General features: G+C 44.6%; 1 protein-coding gene across 1 annotated transcript in view; it reads left to right on the top strand.

Annotated features, from left to right (window-relative positions):
• Positions 1–2113: 2113 nt before the first annotated feature.
• Positions 2114–24526, top strand: part of LOC147630158 (uncharacterized) — a 35255-nt gene continuing 12842 nt past the window's right edge. Inside the window, exon 1 of the mRNA XM_086811802.1 lies at positions 2114–2454. Coding sequence (XP_086667928.1) covers positions 2407–2454 — 48 coding nt within the window. The 5' untranslated portion in view covers positions 2114–2406. The remainder of the gene's footprint in view (positions 2455–24526) is intronic.

The raw sequence follows: 24526 nt of genomic DNA, 5'->3' as shown, positions 1-24526 counted from the left end.
GGTGTTGCACAATATCATCAATTATGGGACGATTTATTGTGTTTGTGCAACACTAAGCTTGGCTTTGTGTTGGGCAATTTTAATGTATGTGAATTGCCGAAGCATGCTTCTACACATTGCTCTATTATGGATGGGCCGGAGAGGCCTAAATGGAATGTGTTTGCTAATCAAGTTTTGAAACAAGATGTGTGGTCATGGCTACACCCACATGAGAGAGGATTTATATATGCCTCTCAATAGTACGTGGGTATAAGAGCTTGTCTGGACCAAATGTATATTTGCTAGCATGATTTGTTTCTACCAGAGATATTGTCCATTTAGGTGGATTGGTATTGGAGATGCATAGCCATTCTGTGTGGATGCTTATAGGCAATTATTGGGAAAGGCTCCTCTTAAGGTTAACCAGTCTTTCTTGGAGCATACTGTTTTCCATCAGTTTATGTTTCAGGTGTTACAAAACTTTCAAGGCCATGTAATCTCTGTTGGGGTGTTAGCTTCTTGGGAGTGTTGTATGTTCAATATTCAAAAGCTTGCTCGCTAGTATGGGATTCATAATGCATCATATTTTAAGGAGAAGTTGCAGAACCTAGAATCATTGTTAGTTGATTTCAACCAAGTGGTTTAAGAGGACAGTTCTTGCCCTGACATTGAGATAACTATTGATTGGTTGTCCCATCAGGTTGCAACATTGCATGGCGAATCAATATGTGAGATATAAGCTTATGGCTCGAACGGATGCCCTAATGGATTCTAATTGTCAATCACATACGTTTGTAGCAAAATCATGCATGTGAGAATATTGTTAGGATGCAAGATAGGCAAGGAGTATTGATTACTAATCCTACTTGTGTTCTAGATGTGTGTATGGAATTTTATTGCCATTTGTTGGGTCCACAGGAGGTCATATCTCCTAATGTCATTGCAGCTAGAGAGCCTTTGTTTCACCTGTTTCGTCTCACTAGGTATCAGATGTTTCTACAAATGGATTGGAAAGAGATATTTTTTCGGATGAGGTGGAAGATGTGTTGAAGCCTTTGCCTAAAGGGAAAAGTCCAAGATGGGATGGGGAGTAATTAGTGAGGGAAATCTAGTACATCATATGGCCATGTGGCCATATGTAAAGTAATTTTTGGTAGTGTATCTTCTATTCCAAAAATAAAAGAGATCCGTCCATGCATGAGCTTATGTATGCAATAGGGTACGATGCATGGTTGGAAGAAGATGGTTGAAAGAAGGGGTGTGTGCGCAATATATCTATCTTTACTATCTATTATACACAAGTTCTTTGGAGGGGAAGGGGCACGTGGTGGTTGGAAGAAGACAGTTGAGAGAAGGGGGTGTGATGGGAGAAGGGAGGAGCCTGGGGCAGAGGGGAGAGAGAAAGACAAAGAGAGAGAGAGAGAGAGAAGGGGGGGGAGGAAAGTAGAGGCCACATATTGGGAGAGAAAGAGAGAGAGATAGAGGGGGGAGAGAGAGAGAGAGAGAGGAGTGTAGGTGTATGTTGAGAGAAGAAAATTTAAATGAAATATAAAATAAATAAGTATAAAAAATATGATATTTAAATAAAAATTATAATATATAATTGATATATAAAAATATATAAAATAAGAACTAAAAACATATATAATAAATATATAATAACATTACATTAATACTATTATGTATAAACACATTCACACACACATATGTATGCATACACACAGTCATACACGTGTGTGTGGAGTGTGTATGTGTGAGAAAGAAAAAGATTGTATGTGTGTGAGTGTGTATGCGAGACGATTGTGAGAAGAAAGAGAGAGTGTGTGTGAGAGAGGGTTGTATGTGTGCATGTGATAGAGACATAGAGAGAATGCATGTGAGAGATACACATCTATGTAAGGGTCACACATAGAGACACACATGTACATATGCACATATTCACAGGCATATACACAGCCACACAAATACACATCTATGTAAGGGTCACACATAGAGACACACATGTACATATGCACATATTCACAGGCATATACACAGCCACACAAATACACATAGATGTATGCCAACAAATACACACAAATAGATACATACACGTACACACGCTTGCACATATATACATATGTCGATTGCATACCATATGCATTGAAGCAAAAACTTCATGCCTCAGCAAGGCGCTACTTGTTTTATTTATTATGGCGTAAGAAGTTTATGCTAAAAATAATCTTGACTAGGATAGTGCGGGCAACTTATTTTTGTGTGATGGGAATGGGTAAGTGCTTTGCCTTCATCTTTGCAGCAGCTGTGTGGTGCGCAGCGTACAGCACTGCTGCCTTCCTCTCGGCCTTCCCTATCCTGCAAACCACGCTCTTGTTCTTGCTCAACTGAACTCCAAAAAGAAAGAAAGAAAGAAAAGAAAACCAGGAAGCTATGCCTCGCTACGCTCAACTTGTAATCGGGCCAGCCGGCAGCGGCAAAGTAAGTGTTCATGTGGGGGTTTTACTCTTTTGGCGAACGTATTTTCAACCTTAATTTTCAAGACTGTAGCATGTTTTTCTGATCATTTTCCATCTTCACTTCAAAAAACTGTAACACGAACAATTATACACCTCCCCGAGGAGAGAGAGAGAGAGAGAAAGAGAGAGAGAGAGATGCTTCGGCGTCTTTGTGGGAGAGGGGAGGGATGAGCCCAGTCATCTCCAAACAGATATAAAGTAAAAAGAAAAATTGACCTCTCATGGAGTTAAGATACGTTATCCATCTGATGGGGTTACATAATCATCAAACTATTTCCGTTGTGTTTCTATGAGATCTTAAAGGGGTCTCTGTCTCGTTGGGCACATTTGATTGTGATCATGATGTCTAATAGGGGTTCTCCTGAGGGCTCCTTTGATAGGTCTCAACTCTATGGCCACATAGTGCATGCCAGCTTTGGCTGCCAGAGGAGGGTGCCTTTGCTCCAGCCATCCTTTGGCGGTGTAGTTTTATCCTCTCCCTTTTCTTCCTGGGTTCTCCCTCTTGCCCCCCTTTTTCTCCTTTTTCATTCGCCCACTCTCCCTCCATTTCAATTATCCTGGAAAGCTTTGTGCTCTTCATTCCACACTTTGTAGGCAGCTTCTCATCGTTCCAACTTCCCCAACTAAGGGCGCTCTCAACTTCCCTTTATGGAAACTGACCTCTGGCTTCTCTAGAGACCACTATCTTGGTTTGCAAGATTGCTGGCATCGGTAGATTCAGGACCTCTTGCAAACCGCCCTTGTTGGCATGCAAGGATGGACTCCGATGTCCTGATCATGGGGAATTACACTAAGGTTGGGTTTGATTCAGGCACCTTGGCTGATCGAGTCTTGCAATAGAGGCACCTCGGGTCATGCAATGCCCAAGCATATTGTACTTGTGGTGCCATGGTTTTGCACTCCACTTGACCCTCTGGTAGCTCTATGAGGGCTTCCTTGTTATGGTTTGGCAAAGGAATACTTCGAGCTTCTCTTAGCGCTTGGGCGCCCCCTCGGCCAGGCTCCCCCCCCCCCCCCACCCCCACCAAAAAAAGAAGAAGAAGAAGAAGAAGAAGAAGAGAAAAAGCAGCAGCAACAATATCTCAGGCAATGGATCTCTTGATCGACTGCAAGTGCTTATTGCATCTCTGGAGTACCTCCCTTTGCGTCTTGTAATTCCTGATTGGATGGTTCACACTTCTTGCAAAGAATCGAGTTCTCCGACCTTCCTAGTGAGTGTTTCATCTTAGGATAGATGAGCCGCGTGGTGCAAGCTTGTCCTTGATGTTACCTTGGTCTCAGTAGATGGCGCAACCATCAGCAGTATTGTGCCCGATATCACCACATCACATTTTTTTAAAAAACCTTTTTTTTTGGTGTGCGTTGCATTTTTGCATATCAGCAACCTGTATTTTGATGCTTCGGTGACATTGATACCACTAAAATAGGCCTTTGTAAGGGTTGTGGCATGGGTGCTTAGTGTATCTTCAAGAAAACAACAATTTCACGTGTAAAACCTTGAGAAAATCTAAAGGGAGTAGAGAGAGAAGACACCACACTAGGGGTCGAAACAGCCTTGGGCCGCCCTCCCCCCCTTCCCCTTTCGAGTTATATTAGATAAAACTCCTTGGAGGAGTCTTGAGTACAAGTTCTTAGACCTAGAGAGCTCTCTTGTCTTTTTACATGTCTCAACAATGAGAGAATAGTTGAATTTATAGTTCTTGCCTGAAGCACTTGCGAAAGGTCCTTTAAAACTCACTTATAGTCCAAAAAGTATCTTTTTAATAATAAAAGCTCTTCTCTTTTTAGTATTTAAAAAGCTTTTAATCTTTTGCTTTCCAAATGCTAGTCGCATCATTCCAAGCATGTAATGTAACATGCAGCGGAATTATGCGTAGATGAAAGGATCCTGTCACACAAAGTCTCACATTGCCTTTTGTATCCTGAGTTTCGTGAGTCTTTAGCAATCCACTTCAAACTTAGAGAGAGAGAGAGAGAGAGAGAGAGAGAGAGAGAGAGAGAGATCTGACCATAGTATGGGGTCCCAATTACCCACTGAAGGCCCCCCTCTTATTGCTAGGAGTATTCTTTGAAGAGAATGACTGTAGGACTGACTTTACGTATCCAAGAGAGAGAAATATAGAGAGGGAAAGAGAAGGGTTCAGGGAGCTTTGCACAAGACACATGCACTGAGTGGGGAACAGGCCCCGCCCCCTTTCAAGAATTTATTTAGGAACAATCCATGGGCTTATCAAGCTCGGATCAATACAACCAATGAATACAAAATCAAATAAATATGTCGATGTAGAAATCCAAATCGGAGTCCATGTCGAGGCACGAGATTTTTGATGCCAAGCACACCACGGGAAAAGTCTCTCACCGAGATAGTACCAATATCCAAGTCCAAATCTATATCCAATGATCTTCAAGCTCGTAAACAAGTCACACGAGGTATATGATGTCCAATTGTAAGGTAGATGCCAAATCCTGGAGTAGTGAATCAGCCTTGGGAAAGTATCACTATGGATTTTATCATGGATCTTCCGAAAACGCAGCAAGGGAATGATGCTATTTGGACCATTGTGGATAGGTTCAGTAAACAAGCACATTTCATTCCAGTGCGAAAGACCGTAAAGCCAAAGCATATGGCGAAGCTAATTTTAGCCCAAATCTTTAAGCATCATGGCATGCCAAAGATAATTGTGGGGGACCGTAATCCTCGCACCAATAGTCTCTTTTGGCACGCACTATTTGATAATTGCAAATTCAGCGGTGCTTGATGTTGGAAATAAGTGCAGACTAGGTGTACTATTTCTCTAGTCTAGTTTCAGTTGAGTCTTTGTGTCTTGAGTCTAGTGCCATGTGGCACCTCTACATTTATCCCATAAGTCAGTCTACTCAATCTTGTACTTCTCACCTATATATTGTAGGTGTCACATCAATGAAAGCATCAATCTTGTGTCTTGTCTACACTCATCTCAAGGTAACTCTTTGTCTTTCATTTGTGTTCTTGTTTCATTTCAGTTTGTTCTTGCTTTCATATTTCCTACATGGTATCAGAGCAGGTTTATCCTGGCTCCCCTCATCTTTGCCCTTGTTTCCTGTGAGCGACTGCCCCTCTTCTTGCTGCAGTCATTTGGTTCAGAACAGGCTGCCGCCTTTACTGTTGGCCGCCGCCTTTGCTGTTGGCCGCCGCCTAGCTGGGAGCTGCCTCACGTTTTTTTTAATTTCACCATTTCTATATGTTCGCTTCAGCTTCTGTCCTCTAGTATTGCATGTTGTTCGCTTCAGCTTCTGTCCTCTAGTATTGCACATGCAGCTCGTCATATCAAGTAAGCAACCCGCCGGCCTGAATTTTTCTGTCCGCCCACTTTCCTGCTGTCCACCCTGTTCAGACTCATACAGCCCGCCATACTGTTCTCCTTTGGCTGCCTTCTTCATCGACTCAAGGGTGCGCATCATCTAGAAGAAGCTGCAGATCGACTTTCCTCCAACGAGCTATTTGCTGCATTCAGTTCTGCCATCGCTTCCTCTTGAAGAGTCTACAAGGTACTGTGCATTATCTCCTTCAGTTCGCTGGTCAATCCTTTTCTTATCCTCATATCTGTAAACTGCTAGTTCCTCATGCTTCGATGGGCTGTCACATGCTATGGCCCTGACAAGTGGTGAGAGAGCCGGCTTCTAAAACAGTTTGGATCTCTTCTCTCATTCATTTCTGCAATCTTGTAAGGGAATAGACACTGCCCTTGCATTTACTCATGTCTATCGACAAATTCAATGGCTCCAACTTTCATACTTGGCAAATCAAAATCAAGTGCCATCTTATGAAAGAAGGTCTTTGGGACGTTGTTCACCATGCTGCTCCCGAAGATTCCGACATTGAGCAAGTTATCACTTATGCTCCCACTGCCAAGAATGACAAAGCCTATGCTATCATCCTGCTCGGTCTTGGAGATGATTACATTCATCACATCTCCGACATACAGTCTGCTTCTCGAGCATGGATCACTTTGGATACCCTTTCACTTATGATCTCATTCTTTGATCTATATATGCAGGAGGGAGCTACTATAGCCTCTCATGTCAATTATTTTCGCAGTCTTATGGTTCAGCTTGCATCAGTAAAGTCCCCCATCTCCGAAGATATTGCTATTGCTGTGCTTCTCAAAAGCTTACCTGACACCTATGCTACTCTTGTCACTACCTTAAGTATCACAATAGTCCTACTCTTGAAGGTATCATCAATGCTCTCCAAGAAGAGGAAAGAACAAAACAACAAAAGGTAACTGACACTGCATTTTTAGCAAAGAAAGGAGGTTCTAAAGTAAGAAAGCCTTGCACCCATTGTGGGAAAACTAATCATCTGGAGAAGGACTGCTTCAAGGCTCATCCATGCACCATTTGTGGCCGTGATAATCACCGGGAGAAGGACTGCTACTCTAAAACCTCTACATCAGCCCCTGCATGTACCTCAGCCCATGTTGCTGCAGCATCTACATCAGCAGATCTTGCTGTTCATTCCTCACATGATGAGGAGTGGGCTTTCTGATTACTTCACCTTTTCTTGTCTACCACTTTGACCACCGATGATGTAGGTCAAGGGGTTCTAGTGTCTTACTCATTATGTTTTTTTGACCTCTCTCTTGTCCCTACCCAAGAGGCAGAGATTGCCCTTGAGGAGGGGATGTCTTCAAGGTCCATCTGTTTGTCTACAGTCAGTCTTCTATCTATCTAGCCTTGTCTGTCTGTCTATCTGTCTATCAATCTGACTGTGTCTTGTTTTAGATCCATCTTGTCCCTATCCTTGTGGACCCATATGAGGATATCACTTGAGGAGGGGTGTCTCAGGATCTTTTGTCTCTCATGTCTTGTCTCTCAGTCTATCAGTCTTTATGTCTGTCTTCTAGTCTTGTCCATCTTGTCTTCTAGCTTGTCTCTCAATCCTTGTCTAGTCTCTCTGTCTTGGTTTTATCTTTTGTCATGTCATAGTCTTGTCTTTTTGTCTTCCTCCTAGTGTCCACTTAAGGAGGGTGTTGGAAATAAGTGCACACTAGGTGTACTATTTCTCTAGTCTAGTTTCAGTTGAGTCTTTGTGTCTTGAGTCTAGTGCCATGTGGCACCTCTACATTTATCCCATAAGTCAGTCTACTCAATCTTGTACTTCTCACCTATAGATTGTAGGTGTCACATCAATGAAAGCATCAATCTTGTGTCTTGTCTACACTCATCTCAAGGTAACTCTTTGTCTTTCATTTGTGTTCTTGTTTCATTTCAGTTTGTTCTTGCTTTCATATTTCCTACACTTGATTTGTTGAAATCTTATGTTTCTGACCGCAAATCAGACTGGGAGAAGTACCTACCACTTGTTGAGTTTGCCTACAACAATACAGTGTATACTTCTAAGGGTAAGGCACCGTTTGAAATTGTGTATGGCAAAGTGGTTTTGCCTCCTATCCTACGTACTATTTGCAGCAGATGAATATGCTAGGGATTTGGATACTGCCTTCTCACATGTTAGGACATGTTAGGACAGCCATATAGAGATCCTGGGAAAAGCATAAGAAAGTTGTAAATAAACATCAGAAACAATTGTAGCTCAAGGAGGGTGATTGGGTTTTATTGAAATTCCAAAAAGCTCGCCTCCATAAGAAGACAAGCAAAGAGAAAATGTATCCCATGCTATCTTGCAGGTATTATGGACCATTTCAAGTCTTGGAGAAGATCAATGAGGTAGCTTTTTGATTGGTGTTACCAGATCATTGGCGGACACATAATGCCTTTCATGTCAGTCTCTTCAAACCATATGTTGGTCCAGATCCTTTGGAACCGGTAGTAGAGGACCAACTGGAGATTGATGAATTGGAAGAAATCTTGCAGCTTGAGCAGATTGTCTTTCACAAGGAATGACAAGCCCCTTGTGGCAACCTTGTTCATAGGTTAAATTCAAAAACTACCCAATACTTGATGCGAAGTGGGTTGATGAAGAATAATTTAAGAACTACCCGGATCTCCTTCCAGCATATATGGACACTTTTCAATTGATGACAACTGATTAGAAGCCGAGGGGGATGTCACAATCCTCCACAGATCTCTGCCATGCAGAAGGATTTCCAGGAGCATGATGAATTCGCTCATGTAAGAGTTGGCGACTCTAAGTCAGTTAAGAAGAGTTGGTGACTCTAACTAGTGTAGTTAATGTCCACGGGCATCGGGTACGCCTGGACACCTCGTGGTGGACGCGTGTGTGCACACTTGTTTGGGACTAAGGTGGTGAATTTTATGTGTTTTGCAGGTGGTAAGGATGCACACTCAATCTTATTTAATTATTATTTCTTTGTTTACTAAAGTCTATGGTTGTAGGTTCTCATTCATTAGAGTTTGGACGGACAAACTTATAATTTATAACAGAGTTCACATCGGGCTGGACTATTTTAATGAACCGGGACCAATTTTTAGGTTTGGGCACCCGGGCATGGACCAAAAACCCATGAGTTGCTAAAAGTGACCCTGGGGCTATTTTTGCCAGACACGAGTTGCTTTTCTGGGTGCTTGGGGTGTGGAGCAAGGAAGGGCAGCCAAGAGAGCTGGTCTACTGCTTCTCTAGGGAACACAAGGCTGTTGAACAACAAGGAAGAGACCTGTGTGGCTGGCCGACTCCATCTACTGTTGCCAGACAGCTGGCCGACTCATGGAGCAATGAATATGTGGCTGGTCGACTGTTGAAACATCAGCTACAGGGCTGGCCGACAACGTTTCCTCTTTTCTCTAGTGCTGGCCGGGATGTATACAGGCTAAAGGGGCCAGTTGAGCTGCATAATTACTCCCTAAAGGTGGTCGACTTCCTCTACTTCTTCTCTTTTTGTTGGTTGTACTGAAATGCTTCATGGGTTTCCTTGAGCTTGAACAGACACAGGTTGTGCCAGGCTTCAACACAGCTTCATGGGATGCAAAACGATTGGTCTAAGTGCTATTTTGGCATGTTTGGAGCTGCTGAATTGCACAATCGTGTGGACAGCCTTAAAACTAAGGAACAGTTGGTGACTGTTAAGCCCATGTTGGTGACCAAGGGCTTGGTTTCATTGACAGCAGTGGGTGATTGTTTTGGCCTTGGTTGGTGACCGAGGGTTGGCTTTATTTGGACAGCAGTTGGTGACTGCTTTGACCTTGGCTGGTGTAACACGCGGAAGCTCTGGGAGTCTTCTTTCAGCCCTAAACACTCTTGGAAACCATCTGATGCAAAACGTAGATATAGAGAGAGAGTAGAGAGAGAGTTATGCTGGAAATTCAGTATATTCATATGGTACAGAAAGGTACTTGTCTGCAGCCCTAGGCTGCCTTAAACAAAAGGTGATAAACACCTAGATCTGTCCCTAACTAGGACCCAACTCATAAGGAGTTGAATGGTCATAACAATGAGCACTTTGTGCCTTTTATAGGCCCTTTGGAGCATTGGAGTGCTGGCCGACTGCTGGTCGGCCAGCAAACTGGCTTATCTTATCATGAATGCAGCGCCGACTGGTCATAATCCCATGTAATGATGCGCTTTCAGTCGCCTTGTCTTCTGGTACAGCTGACGTCATCCTTCATGCAGCCGACAGTCCCTTCTTGCAGCCGACAGCATCCTCTTCATGTCCTCCATGCCTTGCTCCAAGTCCACACTAGCCTCTTGTGCACCTGATGCTCCTAAATTCTGGTTCTAACTGATCTTTTTCTGGCTGCCCCTTCTGGATTAGCTTCTGAGAATGTCCATGGCAATTCTTGCACATGACATCCCCCTCTGCTAAACTTGATGACGGGAATCCAACCTGCTCTTGGATGACTGTCATCATCCCAATCCTTTCCCGAAGTCCCTCTGTCATCCATCCATCCTTGGCAACCCTTTTTCTCTGAAAACCCGGCCTGTTCTCCAAACCACTCTGTCTCAAACGAAGATGTTCCATCTAGTCCACAATCCATTCCTGCCCTGACTCTGAACATCGTCTTGGTCTTCATTCCTGAGAAATGAGTCTGGCACTCTCACATCACCCCTTGGAGGATAAACCTCCCTTGGGACCGTTGCCCGAGAACCTATCTGGCTCACAGGACTGCCATCCCCTTTGGCACTGTGGAACACCACCAACAAACCTCCTGGGAGTTCTTCCCGCTTCTGTGCTCCTCGCCTTGGGCTTTGAATCCATGTACTTTCCTGTACCTTGGACGTGTACACCATCATATGGGCCTGAATCAGTGTTTAGCTTTGCTGAGCCTGATGCTCTGATACCAATGTAACACGCGGAAGCTCTGGGAGTCTTCTTTCAGCCCTAAACACTCTTGGAAACCATCTGATGCAAAACGCAGATATAGAGAGAGAGAGAGAGAGAGAGAGAGAGAGAGAGAGAGAGAGAGAGAGAGAGTTATGCTGGAAATTCAGTATTTTCATATGGTACAAAAAGGTACTTGTTTGCAGCCCTAGGCTGCCTTAAACAAAAGGTGATAAACACCTAGATCTGTCCCTAACTAGGACCCAACTCATAAGAGTTGAATGGTCGTAACAATGAGCACTTTATGGCTTTTATAGGCCCTTTGGAGCATTGGAGTGCTGGCCGACTGCTGGTGTGGCCGACCAGTAGTCGACCAGCCAACTGGCTTATCTTATCATGAATGCAGTGCCGACTGGTCATAATCCCATGTAATGATGCGCTTTCAGTCGCCTTGTCTTCTGGTACAGTTGACGTCATCCTTCATGCCGCCGACAGTCCCTTCTTGCAGCCGACAACATCCTCTTCATGTCCTCCATGCCTTGCTTCAAGTCCACACTAGCCTCTTTTGCACCTGATGCTCCTAAATTCTGGTTCTAACTGATCTTTTTCTGGCTGCCCCTTCTGGATTAGCTTCTGAGAATGTCCATGGCAATTCTTGCACATGACAGCTGGTGACCTAGGATTTGTTTTCTCTATTGGGCAGTTGGTGATTGCTTTGCCGTGGTTGGTGATTGAGAGCTTGTATTGCTTTGTTTTACACAGATTTGGATAAATCTGCTGCGTGAAACTCCTAGGCACCCGCATCTTGTACAAGAGATTACTCTGTTTGGGAATAAAGATACCTAGGGGGGGGGGGTGCTGGCCCAACTTCAACCCCTAGTGCTGTGTCATGTGCAAGATTATCATGTGTGGTTTCAGGATGTATATGTACATGATGTATGTGACAGATGTGTTGATTCATGCTTATGTTGAGATGTATGTTGAATGTATGCTGTGATTTGGGCCACTGGTTTTCTGTATTACACCTGCCCGCATGTGACAGGTGCCCGCATGTGACAGGTCACTGGTTTTCTGTATTACACGTGCCCGCATGTGACAGGTGCCCGCATGTGACAGGTCACTTCCGCAAATATTCCCTTGAAAGCGGCACCTACAGAAATAGGAGCTCCGAACCTATTTGGAGGGAGGTTCATAGCTTCAACCACTCGGGGATGGATTTAGTGGTGGGTAGCACCACTATCAAAATGAATACGCACGGGTTTGTTAGCCACTTTGCCCTAAGCCTTGAAAAGTTGCCTTCTCTCCGGCGATGTGTCATCCTGATGCTGAAGTTCCTTTGGTAATGCATTGATTTGAGGTGGCTTGGCTTCTTGCTTTGGCTTGTCAGGACATTTTACAGCCATGTGTCCCTTCTTTCCATGACATATTCTTCAAGTTGCTTATGGGACAACTTCTTTCAAAAGAGTGGAGGTTTGTCCCCACTCCTATCCTTCTTCTCTTGTGGCTCGTTCCTTGATTGGGACCCCGCTTTAAACTTCTTCTTTTGAGATGGATCTCGGTTGTCATGCTTTGTCTTGCCCACCATCCAAGGCATGTGCAAGGCCTTGTCTTGTAAAGCTTTGTCTTGGGCTTCTTCCAAGGATTTTGAACCAACCATGTACACTACTTGCATAAGCTTCGGTTGTAACCCATTCATAAACTTACACATTTCCATTAGCGGTGGAATAGGAGTATAAGAATTAAACTTTAATGAGGTGGCTGAAAAGTTGTTAAGATAGGTTGTTGCCACATTCTCACCGAGTTTCTGTTTTACCTCATCCCATTCTTTTTGCACATTGGCTTCAAAGTTTGCAGGTAGAAACTTCTTGTTGAATGTAGTCTTGAAATCGGTCCATGTCTTTGGCTTAGTCCCTTCTTGTACCACCTTTAGCCACCAATTCAAGGCGGCGTCCTTCAAATGCATGCAAACCATACGGAGCTTGGACTTTTCGGAGAAGTCCTCTCCTCCAAAGGCGGCATGGAATTACTTGACAAAAGATAAAGCTTTTGAGTGTCCCGCTTTCCATAAAAAGCATCAAACTTGACACTCTTCTCTCCCGGCTTGAAGTCCACTTTGCCTTCCTTTCCCTTACTTGTCCCGAAGCGACTGCATCCGATAGAGTAGGCCTAGGGGTGGCTCTAGATCCTTCTGCAATGGTGGCTCCTTGGCTCGAAGATAGGCTTCAACTCCTTGGCTCCTTGGCTCGAAGATAGGCTTTGGCAGCTTCAACTCCTTCGGCTTCGGTGGCTCTATCTTTGATGAAATCTTCAAACATTTGAGCCCTTTTTTGGTTATGTTTCCTCTTGGCTCTCCAAGCGAGAAATTCTTCATCTCTGAGCAAATGCTTGAATTACTAGAAGTCATGATACTCTTCTGATGATATGGCCGCAGTCTCATGAGTAATGGATCGATGGCCCTGGTTTCCATCCTGAAGTCTTGGATCGGCCTCATAGTTGTTCCCTTCATTAGGCCCTTGGTTGCCCTCTACTCTTGACATGGTTATGTCATCCCAAGAAAGATTTCTTCAAGAGAAATCTTGCTTTGATACCACTGTAAGCCCAACGGGGCGTGCCATGACAAATTCAACCATGTATCCAAGAGAGAGAAATATAGAGAGGGAAAGAGAGAAGGGTTCAGGGAGCTTTGCACAAGACACACGCACTGAGGGGGGGATAGGCCCCGTCCCCTTTTAGGAATTTATTCAAGAACAATCCACGGGCTTATCAAGCTAGGATCAATACAACCAATGAATACAAAACTAAACAAATATGTCGATGTAGAAATCCAAATCGCAGTCAAAGTCAAGGCATGAGATTTATCGTAAGGTAGATGCCGAATCCTAGAGTAGAAAACAACTCCCAACAAGATTGTCCAAAAGCTGGGTGGCGGCGCGAGCGGCCAGATTTGTGCCATGTTCACATGGGCCCAGGCTAGTGTCCCATGTGAAAGGGCCAGTTTTATGGTGTCACATGGACGGGAGCCAGATCAGTGCCACCCGTGTGCGACCACTGCTGCGTCACATGGACGGGAACCAGTTTCGTGTCACCTGTGTGTAATTTGCTTCGTGCTGTATGGACGGGAGCTTGTTGGTGCCACCCGTGTATAGCCAGGATGGTGTCTTACCTATGGGACTGTCACTCCATAGGAAGACCAGGACATATTTATTTATATTTGTCGTGCCAGTTTTGTGCCCGACAGGAACCTCTTGTACAAGTTTCATGAAAGGGAGATTTCATCCACTATTTGTGCACATGCATTTATGCCTGCATGCATAAATTTGTTTTTGCATGACTTGTTATGCCGTGCTAGTACACTGGACGGGGACGCCCTCAGTGTACCATGGATGCTGGTTGCTGACTTGGTGGTGTGGCGTGTGAACAGGTGGTAAGTATATTCATTTTCCCCTTTTTAAAAGGTGAAATCCATAAACTAGAGTAAACCTTAATTTGTTATAAGCTAATGTGTTCACCTACACTTAAAGTTGGGCTGGACATTTATTTCCTAGTGTGGGTGCCCATAAATATAAATTTTGTATTAAGGTATTATAACCTTGGATAAGCCTAAATTTTGTATTAAGGTATTATAACCTTGGATAAGCCTTTCTTTTGCATGGAACATTTCTTTAAATTTCCCCACGTGGTGGGTTGGTGGTTCTTCTTTCTCCTTTGCCTCCTCACGGCTGCCCACGCCTGAAGATAGCTGGCTGTACCCGCCAACTCTCCATGGCATGTACCTGCTGTCCATTGACCTGCTGTCCATCGACTGTACCTACTGTCCACGGCTGTACCAGCCCAGGTGTACCTGCTGTCCACGGCTGTACCAGTTCCTTGTGTACTTGCTGTCCACGCATGCTGGCTGCCCCTGGAGTACCTACAGTACCTGCTGGCTGCCTTGGTGTACCTACTGTACCTACTGCAAGTACAGGTATCTGCATAGTACCTGGTTGGTTGTACTTGCACACTTGTGAAGAACCTAAAGTGCTTGATTGTACCTGCTACAAATAGTACCGGTTGTATTTGGATTGTACTCAATGTACCAGGTGCTCTCTTATTCTTTTTCTCATTTGAATAAATCTGAAAATTGCTAATTTAAATTCAGGAAATGCTTTAAGTTGTGTAGTGCAGGAGCATGGCATGTATATGCTGGCCATGTTTAGGAAAATTCTTCCTGGTGTGGCTAGTGTATTTCCCTGTGTGGTGTTGTTAACCGCGCTCTCAGAGCTTCTGAGAGCCAGTCAGGCTTAGTTCGTACGAAAGGTACGATACGGTACGGTACGATAAAATACGGTACTAATTGGTACCTTAAAAATTTTTGAGGTACTGTACGATATTAGTACGTTTTTTAAAAAAAAATACTTCCTAAACTTAAAAATTGTAGACAAGAAGTTACAAAATAGTAGAACCATGAACATAATGTCATCATGCCATTAGAGTACAAAATTGGTACAAAAGGATAGGCCAAAAACTCATGGCATGGGCGACCGCCAACATGCGTACATACATGATACTACATACTACAATACATCATCAATGGGCTAGAAGGAGATAGATGCCCAATGCCTAGAGAGCTATAACATATCAAAAGTCTACATCATCACCAACATCTGCATGATCATCAACATGATCACTACTAGAGTGTCCATCAAGAGAGTTCTCTGAAGAGGACTCTCTTCGAAGGTGGACGAGACACTCTGGGGATCATTCTCGCTAAGTAGGTTTCCGTCATCATCAAACAAGGGCTCTCTAGGCAGTGGGGTATCATCATGAGGGGGCAATGGAATATCATCATGAAGGCGGGGATTGGAGTTCGAGGATCCCCGCCTCACATATGTGCGAAGGCCACCCTCTGCCGATGTCGAAGGCGGAGGCCTATGAACTCCAACTGCTCGGTCCCGTCCATGCTGACTCCTGGTGCTGCGAGTATCTGCTGCCACAAGCTCACTATAGAGCTCCATGAAGATTGCCTCCTCCTCCTCATTAGGCTGTTGATTGACACTTGCAAAGTTTTCACTCGTCAACGTGAAAGTGTCAACATTGACCTACACATTAAGGCACAAAAGTTAGAGTCTGTACACAAAACTTAAAAGTTATGAGTCATGACAAGTTAGAGTCTAGACTTGTCACTTACCTGCTTGGGACTACCCATACTAAGAATGCCCTGCATCATGCGCAAGTTAGTGCGGCAGGAGACCAACCGCTCCAACTGTCGTGTGCTCAGTCGATTGCGTATCCTCGTGTGTATGAGAGAATAGGAACTCCAGTTCCTCTCACATGCACCCGTAGAACAATCCTGGGCTAGGACCCTTAAGGCTATGGGTTGGAGATGCTCTAGTCCATACCCAAAATTGTCCCACCAAAAAAGAGGCTTCACAAGTGACTCCCTCCTCCAGCAAGTGGGAGACGAAAAGGAGGTTTGTCCTCTCTGATCAACATAGCAGCCCAACTCCTCTAGAAAGGCATTGTGCTCATCAACTGGCACAGCTCGAAGCATATATGCATCCCGATCTTGTCGAAGCTCCCTATCGGCGCAAACTACTGGGGAGACTTGTAGGCTGGATGTACCAATGCTGCAAACCCGTGGATTGGTTTGTGCATCCACCTCCATCTCTTCTGTGCAATCTCCATGATTTGTGCTCGCTCGTCAAATGTAATGTCTGTGCAAGCCTCCAACTCCACAAGGGCAGCTCTAAAGAAGTGGACAAGAAGGCCCATGGTGGACCCCTTGCAATCTGTCATCCGCAAGAGCCTATAGAATGGAGTCATAGCAATGACAATTGCTCGGACTCTAGTCCAAAATCTCTCCTCTAGGCAAAAGCGTTGCATGGCTTTGGCCTCTTCAGTGACGTGCTCATCCCATTCGTTCCACATGGTGGAAACAACTGTCTGGCGAAGGGCGGGCCTCACATCGTATAGACGCTCCAAAACCAGCCACATGTAGGCAAAGCGGGTGGCCGATGGCTTCTTCAAGTCAAGCCTGCTATGCTCACGAAACATAGCAAGCACCCTTCACCTTTAGCATGAAGAAGTTGACAATAGATGTAGCTTGTTGCACAATCCTCTTCACCCACCCGAGTTCGCCACATCCTCCATGCAATGCAATGACTCGCACATGGAGTCCACACAATGGTCGGGAATTCGGCCTCAAGCAAGCGGCCCATGCGTCGACAATTTGATGCATTGTCGGTGATGAATTACACCACGTTTTGAGCCCCAACCCACATGGTAGATAAATCATATGAGTTGAGGGCTTTGCACAAATGACAAAATCAGCCACACTTAAGTAAAATAATGCTTACCTCTATGATCGCTTGCCTAATATGGCGGTAGATGAAACTCCCGGTAGTCTTTCTCCCCCTTCTCCCGGTGTCAACCGCACGCAAGAAGTATGTGCCAAGCGGGCAAGACACAAGGATGTTGATAATGCCACGCTTCCTTTGATCACTCCATCCATATGTGAGAATAGAACATCCATACTTTCGTCCATGCGGCTCGAATCGGGTCAAGGGCTCGATCAATTCTCTCCTTCTCTTCATCAATCTTCCTCATGCGCATAGCCGTGTAAGAGACCCCCGTCCACCCCTGACATGGGCCCACATTCGCAATCGCCGTCACCATCTTCTTCCATTGCTCCTTTTGGAGTACATTGAAGGCAAGATTGCATTCAATAATGGTACGAGCAATCTCTATCTCCGCAAGGCGTTGCCGCTCCTTAAGGAATGCAACCGAACCTCTCACACTACCCGTGACTTGGTGGAGAGAGGGTTGCACCCCTTCACGCTCCACCACCCTTTGCCTTTTGCCCGATGTGGAGGCGGACCGTGAATCCGTGGAAGTGGCAGTGGAGGATACACCAATGAAAGAGGGATGATGCTCCTCTACTTGAATTTGAGCCGCCGCTCATCTTCCACAAAATGTCATCGGCAATGCTTTGCGGAATCTCCTTGCATGGGGCAACTTGTCCCCCAATCTTTGAAAGGTGCTGGAGAAGCCTTGTTGCACCAGTGGTGTATGACTTGCCGCAATATCGGCATGTCCAATGACGGCTCAGTCTCCTCTTGTCAGTGGTGCACTTGGCTCGCGGTCAACCCAGTTTGACTTTTTGCTTTTCTCAGCTTTTTGACCAAAATTGGTGCTTTTCCATGTGCCAACTTCATGGTCCCTGTTCCCATGCCTTCATCTACCTGTCTAGTGTCCAGGCACGGGTTCCATCATGTGAATAGAGCTAGAAGGGCCAAATAGTCATATGCTGATTATAATGTTTTAAGGCGGCGACTAGGTCATATGCTTATGCAAAGGGTAGAAAGGCTAAGGGAAGGTTCATAATGCACATGCACATGAAATGAATGCTATGCAATGCAGACCATGACCTAATGCAAACCCTAAGGCTTCTAAGTGACTTCTATATGCATGAATGAATCTCTTCAAGTGGGTTAAGGGACTTGATTGACTGAGTGACTGACCTTCTATGGCTAAGGAAAGACCTATGTAGCTTGTTCTTGACATATCCTGGATTGGGGCTTACAATGGGGCCACGACATACGACAAAATCATATCCTTCACGGCATACGACAAAATCATATTCTAGAAGGGTTCTTACTGATATACAAGATGCACTGATGATGAGCCAACTTGTCACCATGCGGTACAGTGCAAAGTGCATGTGGCATTTTCTCGTGCCTAGCTTGGCGGCAAGGTTCATGGCTTCCAAGTAGTCCGCCAACAACTGGGGGTACTCGTGAAAGGACTCCTTGTCTAGCCAAATTGCTTCATGGGTACCTCGATCTCAGAACTTTGTGTAGAACTGTTAGAGTCTTCGACCGGAACCATGCTTCCAACGATGAAGAAGGATATGCTCAGGCTCAATGACTTCTGCTTTGTCAACCATCTCTAGTTGCTATTCATCTGAAACATCAAAAACTTTTGGACCACCATATGGTTTTAGCCAAGAAACATGGAAAACATCATGTATCAATGCTTGCTCACTTGTTTCAGTCGCTGTTTCATGATACGCAAATAGACCCAATCCCCTTCTTTGAAGTCCAGACATCTCGTCTAGACTTATTTGCTATAAGCTTCCTGGGCTTTGGTCAAGCGGTCTTTAACTGACTCAATGATTTTGGAGAATGATTCCATCATCTTGTTAGCTTGTAGAGGTGGAGACACCATTCTTGTCAAAAGAGAAGAGAAACAACAATCAAAAGCTACCTCATATGGAGTACGTTCGACACTGGATGAATGGAAGGTAGCTTGGACCAATGGAAGATAATGTTCCCATTTGGACTGCTGGTCATGACAGTATAACTTGAGAACATCGAAGGCCAAGTGGTTGTAGATAACTATTTGGCCGTCTGTCTTTGGATGGAATGCACTAGACAATTGCAACTTGGTACCAAAGTTCTTGAATAATGTCATCCAAAAATGCGAGGTGAATGTGGAATCTTTGTCTGATGTGATGGTGCTAGGCAAACTACAAATGGGGTACCAATGTTTGAGAAAAAGGCGGGCTAGTCCTAGATTGTGGCCGTGTGCTTGCATAGGATGAGCATATAGAACTTAGTAAAGCGATCCACGATGGTAAAACACTGAATATTGCAAGATCTAGTGGATGTTGGTAGAGGCTCTTCAAAGTCCATAGAAATGTCTATAAAAGGTCCGTCGGGAATAGACAAAGGTTGAAGTAAACCAGCCTTTTTCGTATGTGGAACCCTGACGTTTTGAAAAATTTTATAGGCTTGAACATGTGAATAAACATCACGCCTCATTTTTGGCCAATAAAAGGACCTTTTCAATTTCTCTAGGGTACTATCAATACCTCTATGGCCTCTAACTAAGGAGTCATGGTCATCATGGAGAAGAGTTGTGTGCTTTTCTCAAAGGACAGAGAGACAGTTCTTGTAGAACAACCACCCGTTCTGTACTAAATAATAGCCAGGCTCAGAAGTGAGTACCAAACTCTGTAGAATTGACATATTGGTCTTTCATGCTATCCGAGTCTTTTCCAGAGATCTCGAGAATGGTAGACTCGTGCATGGTCTGGATGTTGGTCTTTCTACTAAGAGCATTTGCAACAATTGGGTTATGCTTACCAGGGATGTACTTGATCATTCCTCCAAATTGTTGGAAGATCTGACTTCATCTGGCTTGCCGATCACTCCACTGGGCACTTGGCATTGTCTGGAGCCACTTAAGTGCTTGGTGGTCTGTGTTGACGGGGAAAACTCGTCCATAAATTCCAATGTTTGAGTGTTGTGATCACACGCAAAAGCTTTATATCATAAACCGAATAATACCTTTCGGCAACATCCAACTGTGGGACTGAAGATGAAGATGAGACAACTGCTATCGATGAGGTAGAAGCTGTCTAAGTACGAACATAAATCAATGCTCCGTCCGCTCCCTTGTGGATAGCTCGTCGGGCTTGGAGATGAGAAATCAATGGGATACCAAGAATGCTCCTATCTCCATGAATCATGACAGGCTTAGGAAAACCGTTACAGATAGTAAAAGTGTCCTGTCCCAATCGGGAATGGGTTCATACTGGCAAAACCACTGGATTTCTAAGATCATGTCACATCCCAAAAGAGGCGAGATAATGAAATCTCGTTGGAATGAGGTCTTTTGAACTTGAAAAGAAAACTGCTGTGCCTTTTGAGATATGTGGGTGCAGAGACTAGGTGTAAACCCATCCACCTCCAAATGATAGGGCACTAAGTTACAACTCATTTTGGTAGCCAACTAGGGAGAGATGGCATCCTCAGAACTGCCCATGTCAAAAAGGACTACAAACTGGTAGCTCTTGATAGACCCATAAGCTCGGATAAGGCTTTTCTTTGTGGCTTTAGGCTCATCCTCGTGCTTAGCATCAAACACCACGGATGGCATGGGATGCATAGAAGGTAAGAGCTGAACCGCATTGGTGGTAGCAAGTGATGATGGAGGAGCAGAAGATGCAGTGGCAACTGTGGCAGAAGGCTGTTTGGAGGCTTTCTCCGCTTGCCATTCTGACAATCCTCCTTACCATGCCCAATGGTGTGACAATAAAAACATCAGTTTTGTGACTCGTACTTACTTTGCTCCTCTAGAGGAAGATAGCCTCTAGTGATGCGTGCTTTAGCCTTTCCTTGGGGTTTTCTTCGGCTTGGATTCCTTACCCCCTGTACTAGAGCTAGAATTGTTGTCCTTCTTAGCGTCTTTAGAAGAAAGAGTATCCTTCCCTGACTGCGAAGAAGACTGCTACTGCTGTTGCTGGGGTTTGGTACTAGACTGCGGTTGTTTTGGCTTGCCTCCGTTCATCTTCATTTCTTCATTTTGAGCGAGAGTCAAAGCCCTATCATAGGTATTGGGTTCAAAGTTACGAATTGTGAACTGAATGTTAGGATCCAATCCACGAATGAATTGATCCATCTTGGCCCGTTGAACTCATATGCCAAGTTGGTCAAATACTGGGGAGGGAGAAATCTGGTCTTCAGGCCATGGACGAAGGTGTCCTAGTGAATAGCTGTGACACCTGTGGTCGAGTTTGTATGTAAACTAGACCAATGCTGCCACCAAGTGCTTGCCTCGCTTGTAAGGTAGGGAGCCGCTAGGTGAACTGTCAGCTTAGCCAAAGGCAAATATGCATTAAACTGATGAATAAATTGATTGACCGTTGAATGATCACACTTATCGTCATACTAAAGTTTGGCTGAGTCCGGATGACGGTCGTTGATGTCGGGGGAGATTGGTTGGTGGCACCTATGGGCGGAGAGAATGAAGAGAGGGTATGTTGGAACTGCAGATGCATGGCCTCTCTTTCGTGCTTGTGTTCGAGTAACATTCGCACATGATCAAGCTCTCGTTAGTGCTCCCGAGCTACGAGGTCAGCCTGATGCCGATCTTCAAGCTTGCGTTGGTGTTCCTCCTAATCTCGTTTGCTTGTTTTTTCTTGTTGCTTTCTTGTGTCTTCTTCGGCTTTCTCTTCTCGTCATCTGGCCTCTCATCTTCTCGTCTTTGTTGTTCCATCCGAAAGAAAAGAGAGATGAAGTCGGGGGTAGCTGGTGGAGTGGGTTTTGCTATGGTGGCCTCCAAGAGTTGGAGATGCTCCATGAGAAGTTGGTTCTGAGCTCTGAGTAGAGCTAAGGGATCTTCGGGTGATGGAAGAGGATGATCTCCTTCGTGGGAGATGTATTCTTGATGATGTGTACTCTCCTCTATAGACATGTTGGTGAAGTCGGTGGTTGTGCCGGAGCGAAGTTGGACCATCCGAGAATGCTCTCACACTAGGATGCGGTGTGTGTGGACAAGCTGAATCTCATACCAATGTAACATGCAACGGAATTATGCGTAGATGAAAGGATCCTGTTGCATAGAGACTCGCGCCTCCTTCTGTATCCTGAGTTTCATGAGTCTTCAGCAATCCTTTTTATCACTTCAAACTTAGAGAGAGAGAGAGAGAGAGAGAGAGAGAGAGAGAGAGAGAGAGATATGTACACAGTATGGGGTCCCAATTACCCACTGAAGGCCCCCCTCCTATTGCTAGGAGTATTTGCTTTATTTCTTTGAAGAGAATGACTGCAAGACTGACTTTGAGACTGTAGATGACCCAAATGCAAGACCTTCAGAAGGCCAACACTGACTGCACACCACTGTATAAGCACCAATGATGACCAATCTCGATGCCAATGCACTCTTCCAAGGGGCTGTAGGAGGACTGCAATCTGTGGCTGAGAGAAGGGCTGAATTGGGGACTGTTTCTATGGCTGAGGGGCTGAATATGCAAGCGATGGATGGCTGTCTATGCTAGTTTGGATTCATCATCGCCGAGATTACTTTTGTGGTTATTGGCATGCCATGTTCCTCCTATGGAGAGTTCTTGAGAGTTACAGCTACCTAGGCTCTCACCCAAGGATTTGAGGAGCGCGACAGGAGCGAGGACCGTGTTGGAGAACTTGAAAACTACCAGCCTGTTGGTTCCAGGTATATATTACATGTCCCGAAGACTCTCTTTGCTTGGAAGGTTGGTAAATATACGCAATGCATTAGTAAGGCCTCAAAGGATGTGTGTGGCACACAGGGTGATGAAAACCCACTGTGCTAGACATTGGGAGCCTTGGTGTGAGCATTGTGTCGCCTACTCCATGGGGAGACAAGGGTGGTAACTAGGAAAGCCATTGTTTATGTTTTCTTTTTCTTTTCATGTGGAATCTGGTGATCCTTTGGGATGCCCCAGTGCTTGCACTAGAAACTCCTAAGTAATATATCATTACCAAAGGGGGTCCGGCCATTCCTGTCCAGAATGGTGTTCAGTATCTCATTATGTTGTTTTCTTGTGTTGCAATGTGGTTGAATGAGTGGTTTATAATTTCTCAAATTGTCTTAATCTCTTGTTTAATAGTTGAGTAGAGCAAGAACGTTTTGACCCCTGGGAACAGGAACGTTTTGAACCCCCGAAATGGGAATGGGGGAACGCCAAATCAGCAAATAAAACTAATGGAATTTTGAAAAATGTCATTTTAAATGATGAATTTTAAGTAAGATAGGCTAAAACTTTGAAAATTTATGTTATGTATGCATAGTTTAGTGGGAATAAAGAGGAAAAATGCTATTTTACCCTTTTTTAAAGGGTTTCTGGGCTTGTTACCAATGGGAACGTTCCGGAACGGAACGTGGGGGAATGTTTCCCCCTGGCCGTTCCTTGTGGGGGAACGCTCCCCCACGTTTCGGAACTTCCAGGAGTGGGGAACAGCGTTCCCCAGTAACTATGGAGTAGAGCTCCTTAAACACCCTACCTGGGTAACGTTGGCCTTCTCAGAGCAGCTCATAGCCACGATTTTTGGCATGCCAAAGGTTTAAACAACACATAGGTTAGAAAAACGAGCATATAAAAGAAAACCTTTTCTGTCAGGAAAAGGAAGCTTTTCCTTTTTTAGGCATGACAGGTGGTAGTGTTAAGAGAGCATCATTCTCTTTTTTGCCGCATAACTGCCTGTGTAAAGAGAGAGAGGTAGAGACATAGAGAATATGCAGGATTGGGTCCCAAATAACCCTATGAAGGCCCCCCACTCAAAGATGTATCTGTTTGTATTGCTGTAGATGAATGGAGTGATTTGTGCTGACTCTAGCCCTGACTTGGACTGATGTGATGTGTGTTGAGCAGTCGGGCATGGGCGCCCAGCCCCAAGGACCATTGGGCATGGCGGTTAGGCTCCCATGTGTATAAACACCTTATCATAGAGCAGCTGACCTTAAGAGGTGCTGCCCCCCCCCCCCAAATTATAACTGGCATGTGAAAACATTTGGCTTCTCGTATTCTCCGGGTGTGAAGTGGTGAGAAGCGACTTTCTGAAGGTTACCTGCGTTCAAAGGCGTTGCTGAGATCAGAGATCACATTCTTTCTTTCATTTTGTACTCGAGAAACAGTTGTAATACATTTTTTACATAAATATACAATAGGTTCCAGGGCTACATGTGTGTGCTTGTGTTTTGAGTTCCACTGCACTCTTCTATCTCTATCTCTGCAAACCGTATTGCATAGGCACAAGTACTTTACACGACATGCCACAGAACTTAGGAGATTTGCTTACACTTCCCTCTCAATTGAACTAATTAATTGAACTTTAAACTAAGGGCCCTGGCCCCTAATTTTTCCTTGCAAGCTATTAAAGTTGAAAATTTGTGGACATTTAACACATCATTTGTATGATTTTCCACAGTTAATTATTACACATCACCTACTGAAGGACTGTTTTTCTTGTTCACTAATTTTCAACCAAAGATAAAACGTTGAATTAATGGTGA

Source organism: Cibotium barometz, chromosome 17 (assembly GCF_041138505.1).
Source record: "Cibotium barometz isolate CiBa-2024 chromosome 17, ASM4113850v1, whole genome shotgun sequence".
In the NCBI taxonomy this organism is placed as follows: domain Eukaryota; kingdom Viridiplantae; phylum Streptophyta; class Polypodiopsida; order Cyatheales; family Cibotiaceae; genus Cibotium; species Cibotium barometz.
Note: the sequence above shows the minus strand (reverse complement) of the source record. Positions and strands in the feature narration are given on the sequence as shown.